Raw genomic sequence first — 27,399 nt, 5'->3', positions numbered from 1 at the left:
CCTGTTGTGATGTCCACTTCAGAGGCACTCAGCTGTGAGTTAACAAGGCTATACTCTTACATTACCTCTGTGAGCAGCTTTACTATGATCCGGTTTATAACAGTGGCCATACAAAGGAAACAACAGAGCAGACACACAAGTACAAATCAATGTGTTTATTTCATGTAATAATTTAAAGTATTGTAAAGTGGGTTTTGATGCTCTTCTGGCACGTCATCGTGAACTTACAGTGTCAGATGTGCTGATCGAAGGCCTGTCTAGCATTTCCCCTTTAGAAGGACAGATTCACTATGTATTTGTCTGATCCGTCGTATCCAGCTCAAGCCATCCGTGGTGGCGTGGCAGATGAGCTGGGTCAGTCTAAGGTGTACAGGGCCTAACAGGTAGGAGCAACATTTCTGAGCGGCCTCTTCAACACAAAATAGCATCTGAGATCAGTCTTACATCAGTCTCTATGGAGACAGCAGCCTCTTAAGCGTAATATGCTATTGTTTGAGTGAAAGACGACGAGGTGTCAGGTCACAGGCAGCTGCGCTCTGGAGCTGCGCATGTTTCCAACATCCAGTCTGTGCATCAGAACCCACTGGTTCTTTCACCGTTTTATTGCTGAAAGAGTTTTCTGCTGTGGCGCCACTGCTGATCTGGATTAGGGCATTGCTGATTTGCCTTGTTTCTCTTTGTACACTCGCAGAATGGCCTCGCACACAAACTGGAACTGACACTATAACACACAGAATAAACGGTGTTAGTCCCCACGAGAGAATGTTGGTCACTTTAGATTCAGATAAAATCAAGAAGGGAGAGAGAGAGAGAGTGAGAGAGAGAGAGAGAGCGAGAGAGAGAGAGAGAGAAAAATCAATGAGTTGATCCTGCTTGCAAGGACTGCCTGAGGTAAAATACAGGTGGATTTCAGCTGGGGGTCATTGTCAACCCGGCGACAGTCTGGAACACTTTCTTTTTCTGGCACGCATTGCCGGCTGCTGTGGTTCGCGTTTATCATTTATTGTTCTGCTGCTTCTAATTGCATACAGCCAACTAGTTTTGGCGCAATGCCAGCTAATTATGCATCAATGTTGCCTGTTACAGCTAAAAACCGGATATAGAGCCTGCTCACTAATAAACCACATGGGCAACACACTGGTGAAAATTGCCTTGAAAAATCCATTTCTCGCTGCAGTGAAAGAGAAGCCATGATCGTTTTAACGAGACTGTATCAGGCAGCAAATGCCATTCTATAAAACTAATATCAGTCATTAGAGGAACTATGAAGGGATACTATTGGCATACCAATGTGCAAGCCATCAAAAAAAGCACCAACATTATTGTCCACAGAGACGTGCTGCTAACATTGCTATTAAATCAAACCTGTCTTTTTTTTTTTTTTTTAAACATAGTGGAACAATTTAAAGGCTCAAAATAGCTGCTTAGTGAAATTGTCATTTTAAGATCAGATTAGCGCGCTGTTGGCTTTGGTCCTCTCACTTATTGCTGTTTACCAGCTTATCCTTCAACATATGGCACATATGGATGGCTTGTCCTCTGACTGAGCATGTTTTCCATTACCGCCAAAGACAGGCGCGCTCACAAGGGAAACCTGAGGAAATGTTCCATCAGCACAAAAACATGAGAGGGAGAAAGAGCCTTCAGGGACTGGGTCCTCTTTTAAAATAAGGGTAATAGTGGCACAAGCAGCCAGGAGGCGGGCCCTCTGATTGGAGGGCTGCCATCTCCCTCGCAACCAGCCTGACCGAAGCAATGAGTAACACTTTCCCTGGTCAGATACCACTGAGGTGCCAACCGCCGCTCGCCTCCTCCATCTCATCAGCCCCCAGCATAATAATGCAGCAGTCACACTTGAGATTATCAGAGCTCATAAGGGAGCAAAAATGTATTAAAAAAAAACTCATTAGTGTATTTTAAGAGCCAATTTGGCCAAAGGGAAAGAATGCAGCTAACAAGTTGCACACAAATGTAGACCCACGGATGAGGAGGCTGCAAAAATTTAAGTTCAATACATGCTTAGTGTGAGTAACAGCTACCTTCACGACATCCAAGCTAATTAAAAGGAACAAGAAGTGACCATTAGGGGGAAAAAGCAATAATTAAATGTAAAATGAATGACTGTGGTTATAAGTGATATGACTGGTCTGAGCTGGTCTGCTTGTGTGTCTGTGTACCGTCGTCTGAACCATCATGGCTCGCTGATCTCGGAGCGTTCTAACGATGTCCAGCGGGAACACGGGGCGACCGGCGTCCAGGAGAGTGAGCGCCGTCTCCATCGTGATCAGAACGCCCGTCCGTCCAATCCCAGCGCTGGAGGGAGGGAGAGAGAGCGGCACAACGCTGAATGTACAGCGGGCGCAGGTGGCGCAGGGCTACGCCGGCCGCGTTTGATGCTAAGTGTGTGCGTTACCTGCAGTGCACCATTAGTGGCTCGTCGCCTCTCCTCCTCTCCCTAATGGAGGTGGTGAACAGCAGGAAGTCGGAGGGGTCGTCGGGGACGCCGTGGTCTGGCCACGCCACGTACTGCAGATGTGTGACCGCACGCTCCTCGCCCCGCTAACGAGCAAAAACTCAGATTAGCTGTCAGGAATCTGTATTGCATAACATGTGTCTTAACAAAAAACACACACACAAAAAAAATCAACCCGCAGCCTTCGATAATTATACCACCCACTCATGAGACTAACACCAGAGTGACGGCGCTCAGCTTGTGAGTAAACATAAGAAAAAAAAAAAAAAAAACTCGCAATGGAGATGAATGAACTGGAGCAGGTGAGAAAAAAGCCAGACCTGCACGAAGGCCAGATGGTGACACTAGTTGCGTTTCCATTACCGGTTTTCGCAAAATAAAAGCAATATTTCTAAAATTTCGACAGAGTACAATTGCGATTTGCAGGCGTTTCCATTGAATGGTGTGAAGCGCATAAACCATAACTCTCGTAAAAAAATAAAATCTTGTCCCGCAAGACCCCACTTTGAGGTGGATGGAGGTGCAAAACATTTTGCATTTTGGAGCAAAATTCAAAATGTAACCACCATTCTCGCTGTTAAGAAAGGTTGTTATATTTTTCTCTTTGATAATATTCGGTTTCCTCCTTCATCCAAACATAACGTACCATTATTGCGATATACCTCTATATCGATACGTCTGAAAAACCACCTCATGAGAGCATCAAAACCTTTTAGGCGTATTTGAGAGGTTTATCCAAGTTGAGCTGTTTCCATTACCAGTTTTTATTGCCATATTTAGGTTTCGTGCAATTCTAGGGGTCATGGAAACGCAGCTACTGAGATTAGGGAGAGAAAAGGGATGCGGCGAGACAAAAAAACAAACAAACCATAAACTAAAATAGTCGCATGGCCTGTGACTCCACGGAGGGATTACCTCGCTCTGCCAGAGGAGCAGATGGGCTCCCACCGCAGTATCTGTGTGTGTGTGTGTGTGTGTGTGTGTGTGTGCACGTGCGTGAACCCAGACTTGCCCCGTGTCCCGTGTCGTCTTCAGCCCCGTCCATTCATTTACCTTTTTTTGCTATTAATAGCTCATGTGAAAAAATGCCTGATTATTAAGGCTTTAGAAATATTGTTGTTTTTTTAAAACAGTGAATAAACCTGCGCGTCCACGTGAGCACTCAGGTCGGCCAGCTGACACACGCAGACCCAACTGCCCACGCGGAAGTGACGGCATGTTTGTGTGTGTGTGTAAAGAGGCGGCTGCCTGCGGAGAGCTCTGTTAGGTGACATATGGCCCAAACATGGAACATGTCGGTGCAAACATGCAAACAGAACAATTTGCTGCTAAGTGAGCGTGTTTCCTGTTGACACGGTGGGAAAGCATGTCAGAGAGGTGGGGAGAAAAAAACACATTAAAAAGGATTTTACAATAAAGAAATGTCACGGAAAGTCAGCAAATGAGCTTGAGATTCCGTTAGTGACTAAACCGCACCTGCGTGTGTGTCAGGGTGAACTGTCGCGTCACATACACCAGGTTGCATTCCTCCGAGTGACACTTCACCCGCATGGGCCCGTACTCCCTGGCCTCAGGCGGGTGCGGCCAGTACTGGTGGCACTTGGTCTGCCGGAACACGTCACATTACACACAGATGAGTCACCCTGTCAGGATTCACTTTTGCTACCTGCTGCCGCCTCCTGTACAAATGACACTTGTGCTTGAAAATGGAATGTGTTCCACGGGAGTGGGGTGGGGGGGATTCGTCAGAACACGCCGGAGACTGATTTACCAATTTGTACTGTGCGACTGTGCTGCTGCTGCTGCTGCTTGGCGGTGCTCAAATGAAGAGAAAAATCAGGACGTGAGACAAATATCAGGCAAATTACGAGTGGACGGAAGCGCCTGGTTCCCAAGCAACACTTCATCTAGCAAGACCTTGAGAACCCGGCGCCTCTGTGTGTCTCTGTGCGGCTGCATCTGCACCTTCCTTTTGTCTTCCTGCTCACATCACACATCCACTTCTTTAATTACTCACACCTGATTATTTTTCAATAGAGTCAAACTGCACGTAATGAGGAGTGCGGTCGCTCTGCTAATGACAGCGTTGACGCTGTGTGTGTGTGTGTGTGTGTGTGTGTGTGTGTGTGTGTACACTGCAGAGGTGTCAAACTCAAATACACAGTGGGGCCAAAATTTCATTTTGTTCATGTTTATGAAAAAAAATCTTCCTCCAAATATAACAGTGGACCTTTTAACATGGACCCAAGAAAGTTTTGCTACAACCTGAATGTGGAACAAGCAAAGCTTAATACTATACAATAAATAACTTCATATTGCACACATGCAAAATCGAATAAAAAAAAAAAAAAACTCATCAAAAATAAATTAAATGTAAATAAAAATTGTATGGCTCTTTTTTTTATTTGCAACAAATTTCAACAACAACCTTTTTCCACGGGCTGATAATACTTTTGAAAATAAGCAGAGCTGGGATTTGTAGTATTAGCGGTATGTGTCCTGTATAATATCATGTTGTTTGTATTGCCTCGCGGGCCAACTATAGTGACACTGCGGGCCAAAATTGGCCCGCGGGCCAGAGTTTGACACCTCTGGTGTAGGGTGTGTGCGTGCAGAGCGTGCGTACCCGTCCCCTCTCTGTCAGGGTGGTGAGCATGATGATTGTGTGTATCCGCTGCTCCCACACAGTCTGCCAAAAGTGAGCGCACGTCTGCGGCAGGGGGCCCTGAGCCGCCACGTAGCGCAGACGCACGCCGGACACCGGGGGTGTCATCTGGGGGTGGACGAGGACAAGCGGTCAGACAGAGCGGTGAGCTTGCGAAAAAAGTCGGTTAGCGATGCGCACCGTGATGTGGCTGGCGTTGATGTAGTCCTCCTTGCCCTGCAGCAGCACCCTGGTGGAGTCATCTGCAAACAATAGCAGGACGGCAGCGTGTGACAACTGTGACCAAACTGTCGACACGCCTCAAGCTACGACTCTTAAAAATTTCAAAAGGCCCAGCGGTGGCAGGTAGACAGCAGGGTGGAAGACGAGACGAGACGGCACGATCGACTCACAGGGCAAAACGTCTCTGTACCGATTCTTTTCCATGTTTTCTGGCAGCCGCGCACAGTTAAGAAACGCACCGGGTTTCCTCCGATACAGGTTCTGGAAAATCCAAGCACACACACATGAGAAACAGACAAAAACACAAAATTACTGTAGCGCTGCATGGATGGTAACTCTGGGTCAGAGTGGAGGTCAAGTGAAGATTAGGGCCAACATCTGTCTCAAACTCAGCCCTTTAAAGGTTTGGAACAGTCGCTGTAGCAATCAAATCCTGCTGAAAATAAAGAAGGAATTTATTTTGAGTCAGCATTTATGCCTTGTTTCAACATGGTTAAGCCGAGGAGGGGGACCTTGCACTCAAGATTGGTCTTGGTCTCGAGAGCACTTTATAAGGGTCTCGGTCTCGGAGGCATTTTTACTGGGTCTCGTCTCGGTCAGTGTGGACTGGGGATTTTTGATCAAGACGAGTCAAGACTCAGCCAACACTACAACAACAGACAATAACTGAAAAGAATCCAGCTGCTGCCGTTTTATTCTCTGTTTGTGACACCCAGAGTTCAAGAAAATGATTAAAAGATACCTTGCTGATCTAATCTAAAGCTGTCCTGCCTCTGAGCTCCCAACATCACACATCATATGTGCAACTCATCAGACTTTTCCCATCGCTTCCGCTCTCAAACCAAGTGCAAACTGCCCCCGTTCCAGTTGGAATTCTAAATACCTCAAAATGGAAAGAGAGAGTGCCGGACTGTATCCCTCTCTCCAGCTGTCTCATTGATTCCTCCAGTGTCACGACCCGCTCGGATGGGCCAGATGAGTGCGACTGCTCTGATTGGTCACTCAATGTGAGGGCTGAAGGCAACTGCAACAAGGGTGCCACTCGGCCGGGACCTGTAACACAAGGACAGTTCAAGGATGGAATAAATATTAATGCGGCTGAGCCAAGCAGTCACCGCAGATCAAATCGCTGCAGCTCCTTTTATTTCTCTCCGTCTGACACACGCTGGTAACGGCAACAGCTACGATTTTTTTTTCATGACTTGACTTCGCAACAGTTGCAAGACACACACCCACCATGTAAACTGGACATATATTGCCCCTTTTCCAATAATGAAACATCATAAAATAGCAACTTGAAAAACAGTTTATGCATGAACAATAATCAATTTTAATGAAACAGTAACTTGTAAAACTGATGCTCTGACCTCTTGTAATTGCCCTGCAGAACTAATAGTCCCACACGGCCAATTAGTTCTGCATGCATCAGCACGCGGCCTACAGCTGGATCCAGAGCCATTGTGTTTTTTTTTTCTTTTTCACATGTGCTGAATAAATAAATGCACGTTTCTGTCCTGTAAAGCCTGTCTCCCATCACATAGTCCTTGAATCTACAGCCACTGAAACACCAGAAAAGTCTAAAAGTCAAACTGACATGTTTCAGGTACAGTGTGTGTGTTTCTAATCCTCTGCGGTGAATGAGATCTCCAGCACTCATTTCAATGTTGTAATCCAATCATACAGAGGCTGTTTTGTTGGCTGATGAGTTGTATGCAAAGAGCTGCACCAGTTATAAAAAAAACAAAAAACACTGGCTCAAGGCCTTCAGAGAGAACAAAATGTGCATGACAATGACAGAATCCACTGCGGAATGTTACTTAGTTTTTATGTTTCTATTCAACACCCACATAATCTAGCAACCACAACGAGGGCTACTTCTATAGGAGAATATTCAGTAACGGACACACCCACACACACACACACCTCTGCGTCTGATGAGCAAGGCCAGTTCTCTGGAGTGCGACTCTCTGCTGGCCCGGATGAACATCACAACCTGGTCATGAGTGTGTTCGGAAATGTCTCGACCGTTGATGAGCACTAGCAGGTCTCCCTCCAGAAGTTTGGGTTCACTTCGGCCCGCCTGCAAACAACACACAACGCTACTTTCAATATGATGTACACTACCAGTCAAAAGCTTGGACACAACCTATGAATTTAATGATCTTTTCTTTCATTCTCATGACTATTGATAATGCAGTTAAATTATTTAAAATAGCCACCTTTCATAAAAAGCATGTTTAGAGTTATTTAATGTGTTTGCTGCATAATTACATATATCTTGCTAATATATTTGATGTCTTCAGTATCTATCTGCAGTGTAGAAAGTTGTAAAGATAAAAAAAATTTGCATGAGAAGGTGTCTCCTATTGACAGATAGTGTATATTTTTTTGTAATAGTCAAATGGTGAAAATAATTAAATCTGAAAAATAAATAATAATAAAAAAAATAAACAGCCTAAAAAGCCTACAGGACTAGTTGGGTTTATTTCAGTAAAACGTCAAAAACGTCACACAAAAATCAGTGTGTATTATTTACAGCATTACAAGTGTGTGTGTTCTAATCACCCCCAAGCCAATGCTGATTTTATCGAAACTCAGCTGACATCAGTAACGACACTGATAAGGCTAAAAGGCACATCAAGGACTCAGGATATATTTTCAAAGCCTATTACAGCCAGACTATGTAGATTTATCTTTGAGTCCATATTGTTCCAGGATTACATCACTGAGTTATCATGGCAGAGTCTGGAAATACAAAACATCAGAGTGCGTTGCGTCTTACCGGGGAGTCTGGTTTGATGTGGGAAATGGCCAGAGGCATTTTTTGATCCACACCACCCTGGTGGGCGACATTGAATAAAGATTTAGGGGAATAAAAACTGCTTCACGTGGAGAAAAAAAGAGACACACAAGACGTGTGAGACCCACTTTGACGTTGAAGCCAAACTTGCCATCTTGATCTGGCGTAATGCAGATCAGCATCAGGTCGCCGTCGCTGAGATTACCCTGCGTAAAGAGAGTCAGACTGCTGTTACAAAGAAACATGACGATAACATCCCTGTTAAATGATTTGACGAACGGCGGGACTGACCTTGTTGTACTGGTGTAAGCTGCTGTCACCCTCGTCATCGCCGATGCTGTCATCGCCCTGCAGCACAGCCTCGTCTGACAGGCTGCTGCAAGTCCCAGAAGGAGTGAAGGAGACAAAATCAAGTTTTTTTTTTCCTTATTTGGCAACACATGTTACAGAAAAAGTTGCTACTATCCTACAAGTCTACTTATCAGGGATCAACCTTTAGAAAGGCTATAGATGCAAATATGCGAAAGCTTCCCCCATTCATATGTATCGGTCCTGTTCAAGCCTCAACAAATATTGGAGGGAAGTTTTCCAGACACTTTCTTGGATGTTAAACATCAAATTTGAACCAAACCCACTGACTGCTTTGTTTGGGGTCATGGGAGGGAAAACGAACTAAAGCGAAGCAACGCATGTTATCCTTTGCCTCCCTCCTGGCTCGACGAGCGGTTCTGCTCAGGTGGAAAGATACTTTCCCTCCTACCCATGTGAAATGGCAGGAAGACATCATGTCCTGCTCAAAAGTGGAAAAAATAAGATATTCACTACCGCAATCAAATAAGAACTTTCAGGAGTTGTGAGGCCCCTTCTTACAAGCATACCAGACTCTCTAAAGGTTGGTTGACCCTTGAGCTCAGCTATGCTCAGCTATGCTGCACAGCTTTTATTTTTTATTTGTAGCTTCTGTTGGAGCAGTGATTTTATACTATGACTAGTAATTCAGCTGTGACATGGGAGGGATTATTTTGTATACTTCGATTCTTTTCTTGTTTTTTTTTTTACCTCTTTGTTTTATCGGTTTAGTTTGTTCTCTTCTCTCTTTGTACTTTTTTACATAGCATTTGTATATTTGCACATGCCACGACTAATACCCTTATTCATTCCATGCTTCTGCAATACTGTACAAGAATGTACACTTGTTATATTGAAAAAGCTTACATAAAATGATCTTGAATAAAAAAACAAAAAACAAATCATTTTTGAGCCACAGATGAGACCCTTTTGATTTTTACAAATATCCAGCCACGGGTGACAGCAAGTAGGGCTTCTTCACGTCCAGAATGCTAAAACGCTGCTTCTTTTAGTGGCCTGGCCAACTTAGTGAAGTCGCGTTCCCACTAAAAACCTTCGAAAATAGATTGCCTCCTATTTTGAGAAGTTGCCTCAGTCTCTCAAGTTCCAAAACAGTGACATTTCTCGGCGGATGTACCAATCTGCTGTGTTCCCAGAAGCAGATAAGGGGCAAATGTTTCCTTGCGCTTAAAGACATTAGGGGAGCATTTATCAATGCTTCTGGCTTTCCTGGAGCAAAGTGAGAGATCGTGAAAACAATCTGCAGTAGCAGCCTTATAACTCACTCAAGGTTAGCTGTCCCCATCTTGGTCAAAATCTATCTGTGATGGAAAGCTACGGCTCGGGCATGAAATCTGCCTGCTAAGACGACTGGAGCGAGACAATGGAGCCCAGGAGGGAAAATTCAACAACACATTCTGTTTGTAGTGACTGATACTAACTGATGCAGTGAAGAGTCTCCCTCACTGTCCTTGCTGCTGCTCACCGACGCCCGGTACGTGTAGAAGACATCCTCTCCCTCCGACACGTCTTTCAGGTCAGTGCTCAATTCGACCGAGGACGGCCGGGGCTTACGGATGCCGTGGCGAAGCCGGGGACTCTTCCTGCAGGAGCGGGCGGGTGGGCGGGCGGCGTGTATAAAAGAGCGTGTCAAAATGTCAGAAGGCGAGCTGAGAAATGAAAAGGCAAACCTAACGCTGGGCAGAGAAACTTTGTGCATCTTGCACTTGCATAACTTTACCACAAGCATTTAAAATTGGTAGCAGCCGGCATCTCTAGCTACGTTTCCATGACAGTTTTTCGCAAAATAAAAGCGATATGTATGCGATAAGTAAAATTCTGGTTTGCAGGTGTTTACTTTGAATGGTGTGAATGGTGTGAAAATTCTCAAATCTTATCCCGCGACAAGCAGTTCATGCTATCTGATTGTGCGACTTCACCCTCAACTTCACAACCAGCTGCAGTCGGTGTATGAATCTGCAGTTCTGCATCAGTCAGACACTTTTTCTCCTCTCTGCGACTCCATTCTAAGCCGTCACTGAAGTTGATTTTCTCTTCTTCTCCTTCAAACAGCGACCATGGTCAGGAGGAGGAGGAGGAGGAGGAGGAAGAGGAGGATGCTGCCCTCCTTTACTGCCTCTGCCACCACCTCCCCTCTATCAGCACCCAGCTTATACGCCACCTGGCTTATCTATTTCTATCCACCGTGTTGCTGTATGTGCTTTGGAGATTAAGGACTTTAAGACTGTACCAGTTAGGGGTGGTCGGGGGCGACCTAGATGGCAGACTTTTGGTCTCCAGATGTTCGGATGAGAGCGACTTGCGCAGCTCCGGGTTCCAGACCATGCCGCCGACCACTCGGTGGCACACTGGACCGCTGGACGCTCAGAAGGGAGAGTTGGGTTATATGAGAACATTTATGCTGAGCACGACGTGCCGGTACTGGCTCACCTCTCAGTTTTACTGTTCCCAAAGCCGAGGTGTTGCGTTATCAGCTTTCTGTACGAATGCACCGTGCTGTTGTTGTACTTGGGGACGCGGGAACTTCGGTTGGAGCTGAAAAAGGAGTGATGGTCCACGCAGGATCTCCAAAGGTTCTTGCATGTCTTTGGGCAGGGTAGTGCTAGAGAAACTTCACAATCCTGGGTCTCCCCCTGCAGCAGGCAGAATGCAGAGGGTCTTTTTAGGAGGCCTTTAAAATGTTAGTCCAGTCTCCAGGCCCTGAGTGCCTGATAAAGGAACTCGTGTCCATTTATTTCCAGCAACAAAAGACCGCTCTGTTCGTACAGATTAGGAAATGATTGCTGTGCTTCATGAAATGCTCAGTGGTGATTACTAATTATGGACCTGGCACACATGTGCATGTCTAGGAATTAGAGGGAAAGAAAACATGTGACATCTGCACAACTGCAGAGCACGGGTCAGTTTTTCTAATTTCATCTAATGATGAGTCAAAACGCAATATAAAAATGACTCTAAACTTTAATGGATTTCACCAGTCAAGCGTGCGGAGCAATTAAAATCGGTAATTTGTTAAGGGCCGATCATTAAAAAAATCAATAATAGCCGGGGAGGGACTCACATGTTTTCGTTTCAGGTGTACCAGAAAGCGTTTCCTCTTGAATGAAATCTTGATGATGTTCCCCCTGCATGAGAAGGAGTGCAGTGCAGTGCAGTGCAGTGCAGTGCAGTGCATTGCAGTGAGGTGAGGCTTTGACAACAACGCCGTGACAATGAGCGGCGAGCATTAGTGTCTCCCATACGCACCAGGGGAAGAAACTGGAGCAGATCATGTTGCGGAATATTGCGACACCACTTGAGGCCAGGCCCACCATCAGAGAGGCGCTGTTGGTATCCTGAGGGATGAAGACGCGAGTGGCAAGGACGAGAACGTGTCACGCATCAGAGATATAAGAGAGTTATAAAATGTGATCATAAAAGGACTAAATGAAGAGTGAAATTCAGGGAGAGGGTGTCACCGTGGCAGCGTGCAGCTCCACTCCGTACAGGTCGAGTGTGCGTGCCGTGTTGAGGAAACAAAGCTCCGCCTCACTCTGTTTCAGGCCCCTGGTGAAGGACACACAGTCAACACACACACACACACACACACACACACACACACACACACACACACACACACACACACACACACACACACACACACACACACACACACACACACACACACACACACACACCAGTATGAAAGCAACTCTGCAAGACGCTGCTCCAATCTGAAGCACTTTCATCAGTCCACACACTCCACAGAAATTGGCTTCCTTGAGGTTGTGGTGAAAACAGAGGGCCAAGTAAGAAATAAAGAAGTAGACGGAATTTTAACATAAAAAAAAAACGATAGTAGCTCCATTTCCATGACAGTTTCCCCCCCCCCAAAAAAACGATATCTCTAAAAGTACAATTGCGATTTGCAGGTGTTTCCATTGAATGGTGTGAAGAGCATAAGCCATAATTGTCGTCAAATCTCGTGCCTCTAGGTCCCGCTTTGAGGAGGATGGAGGTACAAAACATTTTGCCATAAATCTGCATTTCAATGTTGCTTGCTGTCTAGAATGGTTATGTTTTATCTCTTTGATTACTTGTAAAAAAAATATTCAGTTTCCTCCTTTGTCCAAACATAACGCGCCATTTTCACTTGAAGTGAACTGGTCAAGTGACCCCATACGTCATGTTCCACTGACATGTAAACACTTTTGCAAAATACCTCTATATGGATAGAGGATAGATGGATAGATACATCTGAAAACCACCTCATGAGAGCGTTAAAACCTTTCAGCCATATTTGAGAGGTTTTTCCAAGTTTAGGTGTTTCCATTATGAGCTTTTTATTACGATTTTTAGGTTTTGCACAATTCTAGGGGTCATGGAAACACAGCCAGTGAGGCGTTTTTCTCTGTGCATGACACGTAGTCACACTGCTCCCAACTGGCTTTGGCAAGACTTCCGTTTGACACCACATCGCTGTAGCTCACCATGGAGCCATGACACTGCTAGTGTTGCCCCTCACACTGGGAGGAAGCCTCAAGCTGTTGCCTGCTAAGCTGGCTCAACTGGCAGTGAAAAATCTAACTGCTTCATTTTGAATGTGACAGATAAATTGTTCACCCAATGGCCCTCCACTTTATTTGACAGGGCCTCCTCCCCTTTTCAAACTCTTTCAGGATATGTGGAATAAATTATGTTGTGCCACTCCGGAAGCACCGAAGACAAATTTGTTTTTGTCCGGCAGCAACACGACGTAAAAAAGTGAATTACTTGTGCTGCGGGTGCAGATCCTCCACTTTAGACAGGAAGTCGTCGTCTTGCTCGGGGATGAAGTGGCACTTTGAGAGGTAGCCAGGCAGGCGTGACGGACAGTGATCCCCCATCTCAGCTGCAGGTAATTGAGAGAAAATGCGGAATGGTAACGCTAATTCAGGCAGCTCGTGTCGAGTCATTTATCACTTGTTTCTCCCCGGGGATGTGTGACTTACACTGCACAGCGTAAGAAGCCAACACTACAGCTGCGCTCAGTGGGCACTGCAACCTGCAATCACGCTCCTTGATTATACAGTGAAACTGCTGAATACAAAGTGTGCACAAAGAGAACGAGTGTTACTCACCGCCCTTCTCTAATGTCACTCCTGATCTGGAGGAAGTAAAAGTGCCTGTGGGTGTAAAACAATGGGAACTTTATGAATATTATTTTTGTCAAAATTGTCATTTTGTGAATCCGTTTTTTTTTTACTATTATTATGACTTGCCATCTCTAGGTTGTGGACTAGTGATGATAGCGATGTATACCAGTTTCATCATATTTATACACATTCATGGTTCTGGTGTGTTTTTTTGAAGATACTACTGCTAATACTTACTGCTGACAAAATGACATTGGTATGACAACTGCTATGAGCATAACTGGGCATCTGAAGTTAAGAGGTACAGTTTGACTCTTTATTTAATTTGGCATACTGAAGTGACAAAATAAATGTATTTGTGAGGAAAAATGCTCACATTCTCTGGTATGTGATAATCAGTGGGACTTTAACTGTGCTTTAGCTCTAAAAGTGTGGCTCCCAGTCACTAAAGCCAGAGGGTGAAAAGAAACAAACACACACACACACACACACACACACACACACACACACACACACACACACACACACACACACACACACACACACACACACACACACACACACACACACACGGAGGCACGTCTGCTAACCTTGTCTGCTCATGCTGCAGTGAGTTGGGATCAGAGATGAAGAATCGTACTCTGAAGTTCAGATAAAAGGGTGATGCGAGACCTGCCGAGAAATATCAGCCAGTTACAAATGACAAGTGTGCTTGCTGCAATTTTTTTTATCTTCCCCATAAGATGGTGTACTGGAATACATTTAAATATATAAAAAAAATACATATATATAATAAATGTATTTTGCTGGAGAAGTATTTCCCTGAAAAAAAGAGAGAATTCTCTGGAGCCAGAGGAAGTCAGGTACCTTTTATCTGCTTCTTCAAGGGTTTCTCAGGCTCCAACCACCTCTGAGCAAGAACAGCGAGACAAGAATAGAGATTCATTAACTGTAATGGCAAGCTGGTGCTAAAATAAAAGTACTTCTATAAGTGTACCCTGTGGCTAACATCATCTAAACAGCAATCAGTGGGTGCGAGTAAAAAAATAGCTTTTGCCAAGTGTGCAGCAGATGAACAGCGAGCTCACGGGAGAGTGTGTATTGGCTGTGACTGCAGCGATGGCTGTGTTGGATTCTCTGATCTGCAGACTGAAGAGCTGCCTCTCCTGCAGACCCAGGTGGTTGCACACTTGGTCCAACAGAACCACGCCTTCATCCTGCTTCTGAAAGATGGAAACAAACGACAGAAAATGCCAGCCAAAACTGTGAGTGACGCTCATAGGCTGCTTATTTGTAAATCCAAATATGCTTGTGTGACCTATATTGCAGGACTGAATAATGGAAATAGATTTTTTTTTAGTTAATGCAAGTTGACGTCGAATTCATAATCATTCCTGACACAACCTTAAGGTTTTTCAAAAATATATATATTATAAGAAAGATCTCATGCAGAGATACTAAATTCAAAAGGCAATATTGATACTGTCTCTGTTTGGCTATGCTTATTAGTGTATGATGAAACAAATGTGGGTTGCATATGAAACAATACATGTGTGACACCTCCTGCAGTGAATGTCCCTCAATCCAAGGTCACTGCGTTTAAGATGCGGATCGATTGTGTAAGAGAAGTCAGTCACTGTGTCGAGCTGCGGCCCAACAATCATTAGCGAGACACAGAGACAAATTGGAGCAACACATGATCCCCGTGACGAGCAGGAAGTGGCCGTGTTACACACGTTGACTCTGAAGGTCTCGATGTTGCCGTCGAGCAGCTGAACCAGGCAGAGCAGGTCTGGTTTTGGCATCTCTGTTACCACAGTAACTCTGCCTCCCTCTCAAGACAAACACCCTGTCCTGGGATTGTTCGTTTTTAGGGACCTAGACACACACAGAAACACAAGCACACACACAAAACCACAAAAAAGTCAGACGTTTCCAGGTTGTTGTCTTCCAAAGACAGCGCCTCCCTTGTGATGACACTGTGCAGTGAGTAATATGCACGCTGGATAAAATATCGGGCTGCAGTGAGTAATGCACTGTGAATGTGAAGGAGTGACTGCAAAAGTGTCTCTGTTTGTGTAATTCCTTATTATTTGGCCTGGGTCTGAACATGTCCCTTCCCTCTCCCTGCTGCCCTCCTTCCTTCTCTCCGCCTTCCAACAGGCGGCTGAATGATAAGAATGTTAAACATTTTCTTTGCTGAACACGCCCATCTCGAGGCCTGCGTCTGATCCCAGATCCGCCATTGGTAGGCGAGTGTCTATGCGCTAGAAACCAGTGCACGCTCCTCCATTCAGGCAAACACAGAATGACATGTCGGAGATTTGATAGAACTCTTGGGAGCGTCCGTACATGTGTCCTCTCTTGGTATCCAGGTGAACGATTAATGGAGCCGCCGCTGCTGGCCTGTGTCACACTGTTTCTGAAAGGACACAGTGTTTGAGTTAATGTTTGAACACGGTGACACACTCTGAATATATTACAACAGAGCTGGTCCCAGTTTGATGACTTGTTTTCCATAATAACCCCCCTCCACACACACACGCACACGCGCGCGCGCGCACACACACACACACACACACACACACACACACACACACACACACACACACACACACACACACACACACACACACACAAGCTGGGCTCCAATGAATTCACATGTAAATGCTATATTTAAAACTGATTCATCCAAATGCACAGGCAATGACTTCATTTAATGTGTTTTTGCATCTTGGGAACAACATTTGATTAGTGTGGAAGTTGCAAACGTACAGTAAGTTGTGAAAAAATATTTTAGAAACAAATGCATAAACTCTAAAGAGCTTCTTTGAGCGTTCAAAGTAAATGACAAGACAGATAACTCTCGTTAAAAGTGACCAATGGACTAAAAACACACCTCGCTGGGAGGTCAAAGCTTACATAGCATCTATCGCTACTTCTCACGGGAACACCAGTGAATATTCACGGCCTCTCTCGGTGTGTCAGGCCCGTCTTATTAGTATTATTATTATTTATTTATTTTTCTTTGACACGGCGCAGTCTGCCGATAACGTAGTGTGCAGTAACCTCGCCGCACTTTGAGCCCTGGCACGAACAAGGAACCTGTTGACAACCTCAACTTCCCTACTGCTGCTACACCCAGACGAAGGAACGCTCGCTGCTGGGAAAACTTTGCTACGGCAACCGCGCGCGCAACGACAACTTGGCCAAAGTCAATGTTTTCACGGGGGAGAAGAAAAGGGAGGGAAAAAAGAGAAAAGTCTACCTCGGTTCTCCCGCTTCAGAGACGGCCGATAATCCTCAGACCGTCGGCTGTATAAATCTCAGGACGAGGCGCACCAGGGGAGCCAGGTATAGTTAGGTAAATATCCGGGACAAGTTTCTCATCCCTGGCTGCGCCGTCTCAGCGCGGCCCCGCCCCTTTGCCGTGCTTGCGAGCGGGCGGGCGGGCGTGCGCGCTCACATTTTCAGGAACGCGCTCTAGGTGGCGCGCAAAACTGTAGATATATTTCAACGCAGAGCTTTCCAGTCTTCTTCTTTCCAATCTTTTTTTTTTTTTTTTTTTTTAATCACGTTTTGTTTCATGCTCTTTTAGGCAAATGATGACTTTGTATAACTTCTACTGTCATAATTTAATCTGAATATAAATGTGTATTAAAACACCACGAGTTGATGTGTTTCCCTATTGTAACAAAACTATCTATAACTACCCAAAGTGTTAATTCGAGATTATCCAAACACTGCATTGTGTGTTAACTGAAAATGTATTTCAATCAATGATAAACTATTGATTATTTATAAACCAATATAAAATACAAAGGATTGGAAACGATAGTTAAGTCTTTTCATCCATTGTTACGCTTCAAAGTTGGTGGTCAGAGTCCACTTGGTGAATTTATGATGGCCAAGGTTCAGCAGGCGTCAAATTAAACATTCGCATGTTACGTTGTTTCCATCTGCAGGACGGGTGAGGTATTACACACGCAGGTATTTGTGACGTGAGAAAAGGAAAGGCTCCTGCTACAGGCTTGTGTGACGGCTCTTGTTTTCTCAAATCAGAAATTTATTTTGCGACCAAAAAGTTTTACCCTGTTTTACTCCATTAGTCATTTTAAGCAGGTAAACTGGAGGAACAGTGATGATTCAGTTTATTTGCTTTCCCTCTATTAGCTAATCAAATATTAACTAATAATTTAAAAATAAATGTATCTCCTAATTTTCTGCTCAAAAGGAAGAAAATCAAGCAAGTAGGAAAAACAACAAATAAACTATCAAATTTTATATGAATTTTGTATACAGTAACTGTATACAGTCCTATTGGGATCAGAGGCCAAAATTTAATTTTATCATTTCGTTTCCTCCCTGATGCGGTCCTGTCATCTCGAGAGTCTTCGGTGGGTTTCTCACCCTTTAAGAATGCTGTTTGACTGCTGAGATATGTTTGTAAAGTTCAGCATCACCCGTTGCTCAACAGGAGAAGCGAAACCAGCCGCAGCCAGTTCTCATGCTGTCAGAGTGATGGGACCAGAGGTCTTGGACTCTGGGGGCGGACAGCCAGGCCAGCAGGAACGAGGTGTTGAAGGAGCGGGGGGAGGGAGAGAGTCCTCTCTCTGCTCTCTGAGGAACCTCCCCCTGTTAATGTCCCGGGATCAGTTTACTGAAACAGTAACCGAGACACACTGTACTAATTCATCCCGGAATCAGCTGCGCCAAATTTAGACACAAAGTCACTGTGACAGACCCAACATTTTTTTTGCTATCTTCAGCATGTTCACCATTCACTATTTCATACCCTCCCACACACACACACACACACACACACACACACACACACACACACACACACACATAAGGGGTTGCCTCCAAAACAAAGTCAAACTGAATCTTCTAGCTTCTTATATTATAAGTGACAAAGTCCTCAATCTACAATTCCGCAGCTGTTCCAGTATGTGCTTCTTAATCTGATCAATGGTTTTATGTGATGGGGATGTTGTTGTATCTTTCATAACAGGTTGTTATGACCCACTCTGAGAGTCTTAGGATAGTGTCCCTTCCCTATTTTTAATCATTATATAACCACATCATGGCCATTAAACTGAGTTTATTTTAATCAGTTGCCAACAGACGATTCTCTGTTGTGGGTGAATAACAAAAGCAAATAAAATGCAACATAACATGACACTGTGTGTGAATGTCATAGGAGTTTGGTCATCTGTCATGGTCACAGAAGTGGGTCCATGGCGGTGCAGACAGGACTTGATCTCCATCAGGCATGCGGCCGACACATGAGACCTGAGGATAGATACAGTTGTGCTTCGGGTTAGTGCGCTGCCTGTCACGAATTTCATTTCCGTCTTTAACATACTTTGGATGATGTGGGTCGTGGACGCTCCTGTGCCCCACATTTGGGTGCCGTGACAAAAACAGAAGCATCGTGGCATTTGGAATTGCCGTACTGAAACAAAAAAATTGCCCCTCACCAATGTTAGCCAGTAATTAAAGTAAGTAGTAAGTAAACCAAATAATATTTTTTCAGTTGTTATTTATTTATTTTCTCCCCTGATCAGGCACTTACGGTAACAGACTGACCACCTCTACATACAAAAGGTCACCAGCTCAGTGTGCTGCTTTCAGGTGCCAGCCGTTCAGTTTCACAGCATTGTGGTAGTGTTCAAGTCTAGAATCCACATTTCTAAACATAAGAAATGTATTTATTTGTAAAACCTTGACTATTTCTTTTCAATTACAATGTTTACATATTCAGTCCATAATCATATTTGATTAACAACAATTTTACTTTAAGTGTTTTTGATTCATTTAGAAGTATTGTTTTTCATAAATCTCTCTCTGAGTCCGACCACATTCAGTTAACACAAGCCATCTATTTAGTGGAGTGCCATCTTGAAATAGGATTTGTGACAGCCAAGCAGTGCCAAGAGTTACATAGCCTCTGACTGCAAAGAAGGATCATCTATTGCCATCTGACTGTTCATCATTAACATCACGGTCGTCATCATTGTGGTCAAAGTGGTCTCAGTTACAGTGCCAGTTAATTTTGCATCTTTAAATAAATATTATAATTACAGTGAGAAGCAGTTTTAGTAGATTAATTGAAATGTCAAGTCCCTGGCTTGAAAGAATACAGTGCTATTAAAATGCCGCCACAGTAAAACAGGCAAAAAGGCATGTTGAGCTTCACATGGCCAACTTTCTATAGGTCCACATTCCAGCACAGCTCGGAGTGATCACGTGCCAGCACATGTTGACCTCACCGAGGGCACATAAACGCAGCTTTACTGGTACTCTGCAACTCTTACGTCACTGGTCCTTAAACTGAGCAGCACTGGAGGCTAGTGGGGGGTGGTGTCAGTGGACATGTGAAGAAATCCTGCCCGTTGCTGACGGGTCTCCCTCTCCACTGCCAGTGAGTTATTTCTCTTTCCTCCTCTCATTTTTTGCGACAGTCAGCTGGACCTTCTTCATGCAGATGGCTGTGACTGAAGACCACCAGCCGTTGACCTACGCCAAAATGAAGGGGCTTGTGTCATTTTTTTCAGGTATTTAAATTTTTTTCCATTTCATAATCTTATGAATAAATTGACCTTTTTCAAGCTGCACTTCAGATGCTGGCTACAGGCTGGTGTTTATTACACAGACAAAGCAAGGCACATTGTGATAAACTGGTGACATAAGAGATTTATTGTGTGAGGATTTGGATTCATCAACAGATTGTGCTGAAGCCTAACAAAACTAACTTTAAAACAAAAGCCTAGATTTAAAGATTTGTTACTATTATAATGTGATATAACTCTGTCAGTCATGACGACCACCTGTCAAGCTATTGAGTTAATACAGCTGTCGGCTCTTATGTAAAAGAATTAACAAGCAGACTGTGTTGCAGCTCTGCTCAAGGAGAAGAAAGTCGGCTTCTATGACTTCTTACATAAACATGTCACCGGTCAGCAATTCTGCAAACAGTAAGTAGGTCGTAAAGAAAATATATGTATTGCTGTTCATTTTTACGTCTGTTTATTTCGTGCTGAACGTGACAGACTTGCTATTATTTTTTTCTGTGGGCAAAGACTGGACCATCAAAAAATTCTGCAGCGGCAGAGCAGGCTGAGAGGAGAGAAGGAGAAGAAAAAGTCAGTGGTGAGTACAGGACGGAGGATAAAACTGGGCTGGGTGCTGACAGGAGGACATAAATCTCACCTTCGGCTCCCATTTTTTCTGTCCTCAGAGCTCAGTGAACACGGAATGCCCACAGTAAGTCACTTTACTTCTGATTTTGACCCTTAACTTTCGACCGCTGACTTTGTGTTGGTGTTGGTGCAGTCTGATAACTGATAATCAAAAAGAAGCCCCTGACTTTTTCTTTTTCTTTTTTGCACGCAGTATGTGTCTTCGATAATTGTATTCCATGTGTGATTAGAGAGGGTGGTAGTGTAGGATGGTGAACAGAGTATGGCCTCAGACTTTTCAACAGACTAGACAGCAGTTTGTATCGAAGTATCAAAGTTAATTTTAAAAAATTAGGTTTACTTTTTAAATCAAAGAATTTGATTATGAATCTTCAAAGAACCCTTGAGATCCTTCAAATAATAATAATCCTTGCAAAACTCAAGGCACAACTCCAGTTGTGGATGATGCTCCTATGGGACATTTGTGTTTCATAGACTGGATATCAAAGTCATGGGTGCAATAGTTATCAAACAGTTTGCTAGTGGTAACATTAGAAATCCTTAAACATCACAATGCAAACTTGCATCTCTTTTGTTCACCAGAATGAAACCATCAGATTTTGACTACCTCAAACTCATCGGCAAAGGGAGCTTTGGAAAGGTAAGAATCTATACATTCATTTTCATCTATTTATTTGTTGTTGTTTTTTTTGGAAGCATTACTCATGCAAATCATGCAAGGCTGCCTCATCAGTGTCCAGGATTTGATATCAAGACATGAAAATTGACCGAGTGTGGATCTCAAAGTAAATGACACTTAAAACATTTTGCAGGTGCTTCTGGCAAGACACAGGAAACATGGAGGCTACTATGCCGTTAAGGTGCTTCAGAAACAGATGATTGTTAAAAGAAGAGAGGTAAATTATCTCAAATTATTTACATATCCATCTCCTGGTGCATCTGTCTGTCCACTTATGAATCTATCTTTCCATTGTGTATTACTTGCAGCAGAGGCATGTGATGGTTGAGAGGAACGTACTGTTGAAGGGACTCCAGCATCCGTTCCTCGTGGGGCTCCATTTCTCCTTCCAGACACCAAACATGCTCTTTTTTGTCCTTGACTATGTAAATGGCGGGGAGGTATGTGTTCTAAAATTAAATTCTATGTTAGCTGTACGACAAGGTGAATGTTTGAAAAAGAAAAAAAACACACATTGTTGTATTTCAACCAGCTGTTACAAATCATTCTGAATTTTAATACGGCTAAGACCAACTGGATCAGCAAGATATTTTCATCTAGGAGGCTTCAAGACGACTCTCTGCATATTCTTCTGCCCGGGGGCAGACTTTTAACAATGACACTGAACACACTGCTGCATATATTACTTATGTCTGAGCTGGAGCATCCAAAGCGTGACAAAGCGTACAAATTGTGAATGTGTGCATGACACAGCATCTGTGTGTTTTCAGCTTTTCTACCACCTTCAGAAGGAGGGATCTTTTCCCGAACCCAGGGCTGTGTTCTATGCTGCAGAGATGGCCATGGCACTGGGCTACCTCCACTCTCTGGACATCGTCTACAGGTAAACACACTCAAACAGGAAGTCCTTGGAAAGTCACTATTGCCGTTTGTCTCTGCTTTTCCCTTGCTCATTTTCTTGCCTGCTTATGATTTAAACATGATCCACACTGAGTCATGCATGGAAACGGCAGCAGAGCTTTAATATTAATGACAGGACTCTGCAGAGAGAATGTTCTCCCTAAAAGCTGCCATGGCCTGTGACGCAGCTTAAAGGCCCAGTGTGCGACACTTTAAAACAGAGGGACGGACAACAAACTGTACAGACAAGACAGTATTTGTTTTAAGTTAGTGTCACTAAAAATGAATAACTCCTGTGTTTCCATTTGCAAATGAGAAGCATTTATACTGACAACAAAATGGAAATCAGTTCAGGAAAAAGAGATTAGCCTTAATATACCAAATTAATGCTACTGAATTTGACACACTGGTGCTTTAAATAATTAAATGAATAAATAACACTTAGTAAGAGAAGGGAATGTTAAAGCAGGGGAAGTCAGATCGAAATCAGTAGCAAAATACCTTTAATATAGTTCTGTAGTTATAACTCAACTCAACTGTCCCTTCTGTCTCACTCCCAGAGACCTGAAACCGGAGAACATCCTGCTGGACAGCGAAGGTCATGTGATGCTGACGGACTTTGGCCTTTGTAAAGAAGGGGTGGCCATAGGCGGGACGATGCACACATTCTGTGGCACTCCGGAGTACCTGGCTCCAGAGGTGCTGCAAGGCCAGACGTACAGTCCAGCGGTGGACTGGTGGAGCCTCGGGACGGTGCTTTTTGAGATGCTCTTTAGTCTGGTGAGTGGGGAGCTAAAAATGACCGTTTCCCTCTTCATCCCAAATTCCTAAAAACAGGACTCAGGGACTTTCCCCCCCTTTTTGTCTCTCACAGCCACCATTTTACAGCCAGAGCAGGGCAGAGATGTTTGAGAACATACTCCACGCGCCCCTGCAGCGGCACAGCGGAGTAACTCCGGCTGCTCATTCGCTGCTGGAAGGACTGCTGGAGAGGGACGTCTCGAGGCGCTTAGGAGGAAGCCGAGACCTCGTGAGTTGAAAAAACGGGCAACAACGCACAACACAACACACTGACTGGTCGGCATCTAACTTCAGTGTGTTTCCAGGAGGAGCTGCAGGAACATTCTTTCTTTGAATCTATAAACTGGACTGACCTCCTCGCTAGGAAAGTTTCACCCCCCTTCATCCCGAACGTGGTAAGTACCACCCTTTAGAGAAAGGACAACTCTTGTCATATGAATTTATCAGCACATAGTGTGTTTATTCATCCCCTGCCTTGTGTTTTTCAGACGGGCCCCTGCGACGTTAGTTACATTGACCCAGAGTTCACACTGCAACCCGTTCCAGCCTCCCTCAATGAGAGGTGCCAGGCTTGCGCAACCGGCGACACCTTCCAAGGATTCTCCTTCATGAACCCTGTGGAGTATGTGGTTTCGTAACATCAAATCCCCAGAGAACATGTTTCCTGAAATGTTTTCCCCTTAACTTATTTAATAATTTATTTTTTAAACACGAAAGTGAACATGCTTTAACGCTGCATTGTGCTTTGCATTGATCACATCGCTGAATGATGATGGTACATTTTTACAAGTTACAGCTGCTTTAATTTTTTTGATTAAAATTTTAAAACAATTTATTGTGATATTCTTTACAACACAAAAAAAAAAATAACAAAGACATATTGCAACATGCCCTTTCCAGTGTTACATTCACAGCTCAAGTAGTGGGGGGTGTCAGTGCCTCGGATACTTATAAGAGGATCTGTGGTGCAATTACGGACCCCTGCAGTAAACGCTCTGAGCAAGATACACAACTGCAACTTTCTCCAGACGACAAAGCCAACAGTGTGTGAATAAAGGCGCTATAAAAATAAAATCGTCAACAGCTTTTAGAAGGTACTGAAAATACTTCACTGAATGCCTTGAAATCCCACATAAACACAGAAACATTTTGCATGAACAGGCACAAAATCAGCAGGATATCAGCCCACGTTTATACGTAACACTTTGATCCACTCTGCTGCAACCCATAAACACAAACTGATCCTGGATCTGTCGTCTCGTGTCTTTGCGCCTGAATGCTAATGAGTTCTTTTTTTTTCACGGGAACAGGTGGAAAATGTACATGGCTGATAATAATGGGTCTCCCCAAGGCTAAAGCATCAGGTCATACACTTTCGACGACTTCACCTGACAGATGGTTTAGTTAAAGTGTAACTTTCTGTCCATCAGTAGATGCTGAAGGAGGCGTAGCTTTGATCGCTCTGACAGGTGAAATAAGCTATCAGCTGACCATTGCAGATCATCAGGAACAAGCCGCTACCTACAAAACAAAAAGAATTGATTAATATTTTAAAGACCTGCGTTCATGAAGTTAAATCTAGTAATGTGTGGTTGTACCTAATGCCAGCCACCACTGCCACACCATGGGAAACTCCAACATCACTGAAAGATCCAAAATTAATCATTTACAGTGCATACAGTCAGTCAGACAGCAGGGTTTGTTACTTTTGCACCGTGTGGCTTTGCTCACCAAGGCTAGTAATGATTACATGCAGTAGTGTGACGGTGAGGGCGTAGTCCCACACCCGCCGACGGACCACTGCCGCGAACAACAGGCCACTGCAGAAGTATGTGAGCTCCATGGACAGCAGGTTCACTGTGATGGACCAACATGGAAACATTGGTGAACAAATAAGCAGCGCGATCAGCGCTTATTACGTTGATCAAACTCGGTTACCCAGGTACTTGGAGTTGGACTCAGAAAGCTCAGTCTTAAAGTCAAATGGAATCAGGCCATCAAAGTGACTCAGTCTGAAGGAGGGGGGAAAAAAGGAAAACTGAATGCAGCATACTGGCAGAAACAGCCACATGAAATGAAACATTACTTGTTTTCGATATTGTTCTACTGCCTAAGGATGTGGAAACAGCTTCCAAAAAACAGTAAAAGCAAAGATTGTGCTCAGTCATGAAACAATAATAAGAATGAAAACTTAGATAAGCTAAACAAAAAAAGACTAAAAATTTAATGAAACATTTTGAATCAATATGTAAAAAACACATTTTGCAAGGAGCCTTCAAAAATGTCTATAGAATGTAAAGAAATATGTGTTAAATTTCTGATCTAACCCGAACGCTAATACATTTCAGAACATTCCAAATTGATTTCCCTGTTAATTAACTAAACATAGATCAATTAACATACTATGGCTCAAGAAAGACTTCATGATCTGAGACCATATGTTTCAACTGCTTACTAGTAATAATATGACAAGAATAACAAGAATAATAGTAATATACATATATATATATATATATATATATATATATATATATATATATATATATATATATATATATATATATACAGGCTGAATTTGAAATCAAGGTCTCCATTCGTTTAAAAGTCTATCTTAGTTGAACCATCATGTTGGCAGTATTGAGTTCTATACCACTGGGAGTATTCAGTTCCAAAAGTCTACCGTTCAATAGAAGGATGCCCCCTTTAGGGGCATCAAGGCGTTACAATCGACGCTCAAACGGGTGTGAGGGGTTCTCACCTGAAGGCACCGAAACACACGCTGCCTATCATGTAGAACAGGCAGTAAAATATGAGCAGACACAGCAGCAGATTGAGGAGCACGGTCTGTTGGAATAAAACACAGGGAGAGACGTTTCCCCCAATTGGGTTTGCTGTAATATTTCTGGGGTGCTCCACCGAATATTTTCCACATAACTCATCGCCACACGACACTAACCTGAACGTGGGCTTCTGCAGCTAACGTGTGATAGGCTACCGGGCTCAAAGTGGGAGGGATATGCGTTCACATCGACTATCCGCAGCAAACGTGACGGACGGCTACATAACAGTTGCACAAAGAAACGGGAGTTTTCCCCCCCGACTCGCCCCTTGTTGTGTCATACACTGGGGCGTAGAAGACATATTTTATAATCGCCACGTCTGTTTCATCGCACATAAATCGCCATAACATCCCTCCCAAATATTACAAGCGAACAAGAACAGAGACAAGGACTATTGCACAACGTATGACTCTTACCTTCGAGTCTACCGCGGTTCCTTTGAATGCCATTTCATTATTTTGTACTTGATGTTCTTTCTACAAGAACATACCGACGGGCTGTACGACGACATACATCGACTACATACATACAACCCGTTAATCCCCCCAACCCGCCTCCGTTTTAACACAATCTTGACGTACACTGCCATCTAGCGGTCAAGCGCGGTAGGCCACCCCCGCGCCTCGCCGCCGCCTCAGCCGAGCAGTGAACTGATTTCACCTCGTTTCAGGGCGGCCCTTTGTTGATCGAAATAAACACGTTGTCTCGATGTGTCCACGTAAGTCAGCTGCCAGGTGTGTGCCGGTGAAATCCAGTAGGTTTAAGCACCGCCCTTAAGATCAAAACTTCGACCAGACGAGCTATATATGATATCTTTTTCTCTCCATACACCGAGGAGCCATTGTAACCGCCTTCTGTGGGAGGGATTGAACGCTGCATCATAGCTGAAAATCATATGTATGAATAGCATGTATAGTGCAACCGTAAACACTTCTTACCGAACCAAATTCAGACGACACGATAAAAGCTTCCAGTTGCTAACACACACACACGGGCAGACAACATGGACTGGCTTCCTGATGAAAAAGAAAACTAAACATATTTGTAGCTTTAATCCTGGCGGGAGATAACCTCACTGCGCCATTCTGCCTTGTGCAATTATGACCGAGACGTAAAACGCGCATTTGCGCATATTGTACGTGTCGTGGTGTGGCGTTTGATTGCGGGAATGCCCGGTATATGTGCGATCACGTCCTCCGGTTTGTTTTGACGCTGTTGTTTCTATAAGATTCCCGTTGGCGCAAGTCAACAAATAGTAATCTTACAGGGTGGGGGGAAGAAAACTCATTTGCCAAGATTCTTTTCGCGTCGAGATCTAATGCTATTTGATT

At 44.0% G+C, this 27,399-nt stretch overlaps 3 protein-coding genes across 7 annotated transcripts; 1 reads left to right on the top strand and 2 right to left on the bottom strand.

Moving 5' to 3' along the window:
- Window positions 1–140: 140 nt before the first annotated feature.
- ptpn3 (protein tyrosine phosphatase non-receptor type 3) lies at window positions 141–17,068 on the bottom strand. 4 transcript variants are annotated; one of them, XM_076012872.1, is made up of 27 exons: window positions 16,912–17,067; window positions 15,996–16,065; window positions 15,380–15,521; window positions 14,732–14,866; window positions 14,511–14,553; window positions 14,234–14,315; window positions 13,629–13,673; window positions 13,500–13,552; window positions 13,282–13,399; window positions 11,988–12,075; window positions 11,776–11,864; window positions 11,591–11,654; window positions 10,960–11,162; window positions 10,760–10,885; window positions 9,951–10,112; window positions 8,452–8,536; window positions 8,289–8,366; window positions 8,143–8,199; window positions 7,284–7,440; window positions 6,244–6,413; window positions 5,531–5,621; window positions 5,319–5,380; window positions 5,100–5,246; window positions 3,950–4,078; window positions 2,414–2,559; window positions 2,178–2,313; window positions 141–721 (listed from the first exon to the last, which is right to left on the bottom strand). In XM_076012872.1, the coding sequence occupies exons 3-27, from the start codon at window positions 15,446–15,448 to the stop codon at window positions 647–649; spliced, it is 2,610 nt and encodes an 869-aa protein (XP_075868987.1). In that variant the 5' UTR covers window positions 15,449–15,521; window positions 15,996–16,065; window positions 16,912–17,067; the 3' UTR covers window positions 141–646. The 4 variants fall into 4 exon arrangements, with proteins under 4 accessions (XP_075868987.1, XP_075868988.1, XP_075868990.1 ...); XM_076012873.1 differs by lacking the exon at window positions 9,951–10,112; XM_076012874.1 differs by lacking the exons at window positions 141–721; window positions 2,178–2,313; window positions 2,414–2,559 and adding an exon at window positions 3,212–3,818 and having other exon boundaries at window positions 16,912–17,068.
- Window positions 14,771–24,068, top strand: sgk2b (serum/glucocorticoid regulated kinase 2b). The gene is made up of 13 exons (XM_076012881.1): window positions 14,771–14,908; window positions 20,111–20,203; window positions 20,548–20,623; window positions 20,729–20,798; window positions 20,887–20,912; window positions 21,431–21,488; window positions 21,661–21,744; window positions 21,836–21,967; window positions 22,298–22,410; window positions 22,988–23,207; window positions 23,302–23,457; window positions 23,534–23,623; window positions 23,717–24,068. The coding sequence occupies exons 2-13, from the start codon at window positions 20,128–20,130 to the stop codon at window positions 23,864–23,866; spliced, it is 1,251 nt and encodes a 416-aa protein (XP_075868996.1). The 5' UTR covers window positions 14,771–14,908; window positions 20,111–20,127; the 3' UTR covers window positions 23,867–24,068.
- LOC142879526 (putative transmembrane protein 244) lies at window positions 24,049–27,032 on the bottom strand. Of its 2 annotated transcripts, none has more exons than XM_076012882.1 (6): window positions 26,485–27,032; window positions 25,987–26,072; window positions 25,167–25,240; window positions 24,960–25,085; window positions 24,827–24,871; window positions 24,049–24,749 (listed from the first exon to the last, which is right to left on the bottom strand). In XM_076012882.1, the coding sequence occupies exons 1-6, from the start codon at window positions 26,515–26,517 to the stop codon at window positions 24,655–24,657; spliced, it is 459 nt and encodes a 152-aa protein (XP_075868997.1). In that variant the 5' UTR covers window positions 26,518–27,032; the 3' UTR covers window positions 24,049–24,654. The 2 variants fall into 2 exon arrangements, with proteins under 2 accessions (XP_075868997.1, XP_075868998.1); XM_076012883.1 differs by lacking the exon at window positions 26,485–27,032 and adding an exon at window positions 26,185–26,433.
- Window positions 27,033–27,399: the final 367 nt, after the last annotated feature.

The sequence above is a fragment of the Nelusetta ayraudi genome, unplaced genomic scaffold, assembly GCF_046127955.1.
Source record: "Nelusetta ayraudi isolate G7.1 ecotype Tasmania unplaced genomic scaffold, CSIRO-AGI_Nayr_v1 ptg000136l, whole genome shotgun sequence".
Lineage (NCBI taxonomy): Eukaryota > Metazoa > Chordata > Actinopteri > Tetraodontiformes > Monacanthidae > Nelusetta > Nelusetta ayraudi.
This window is presented reverse-complemented; position numbering and strand designations above follow the sequence as displayed.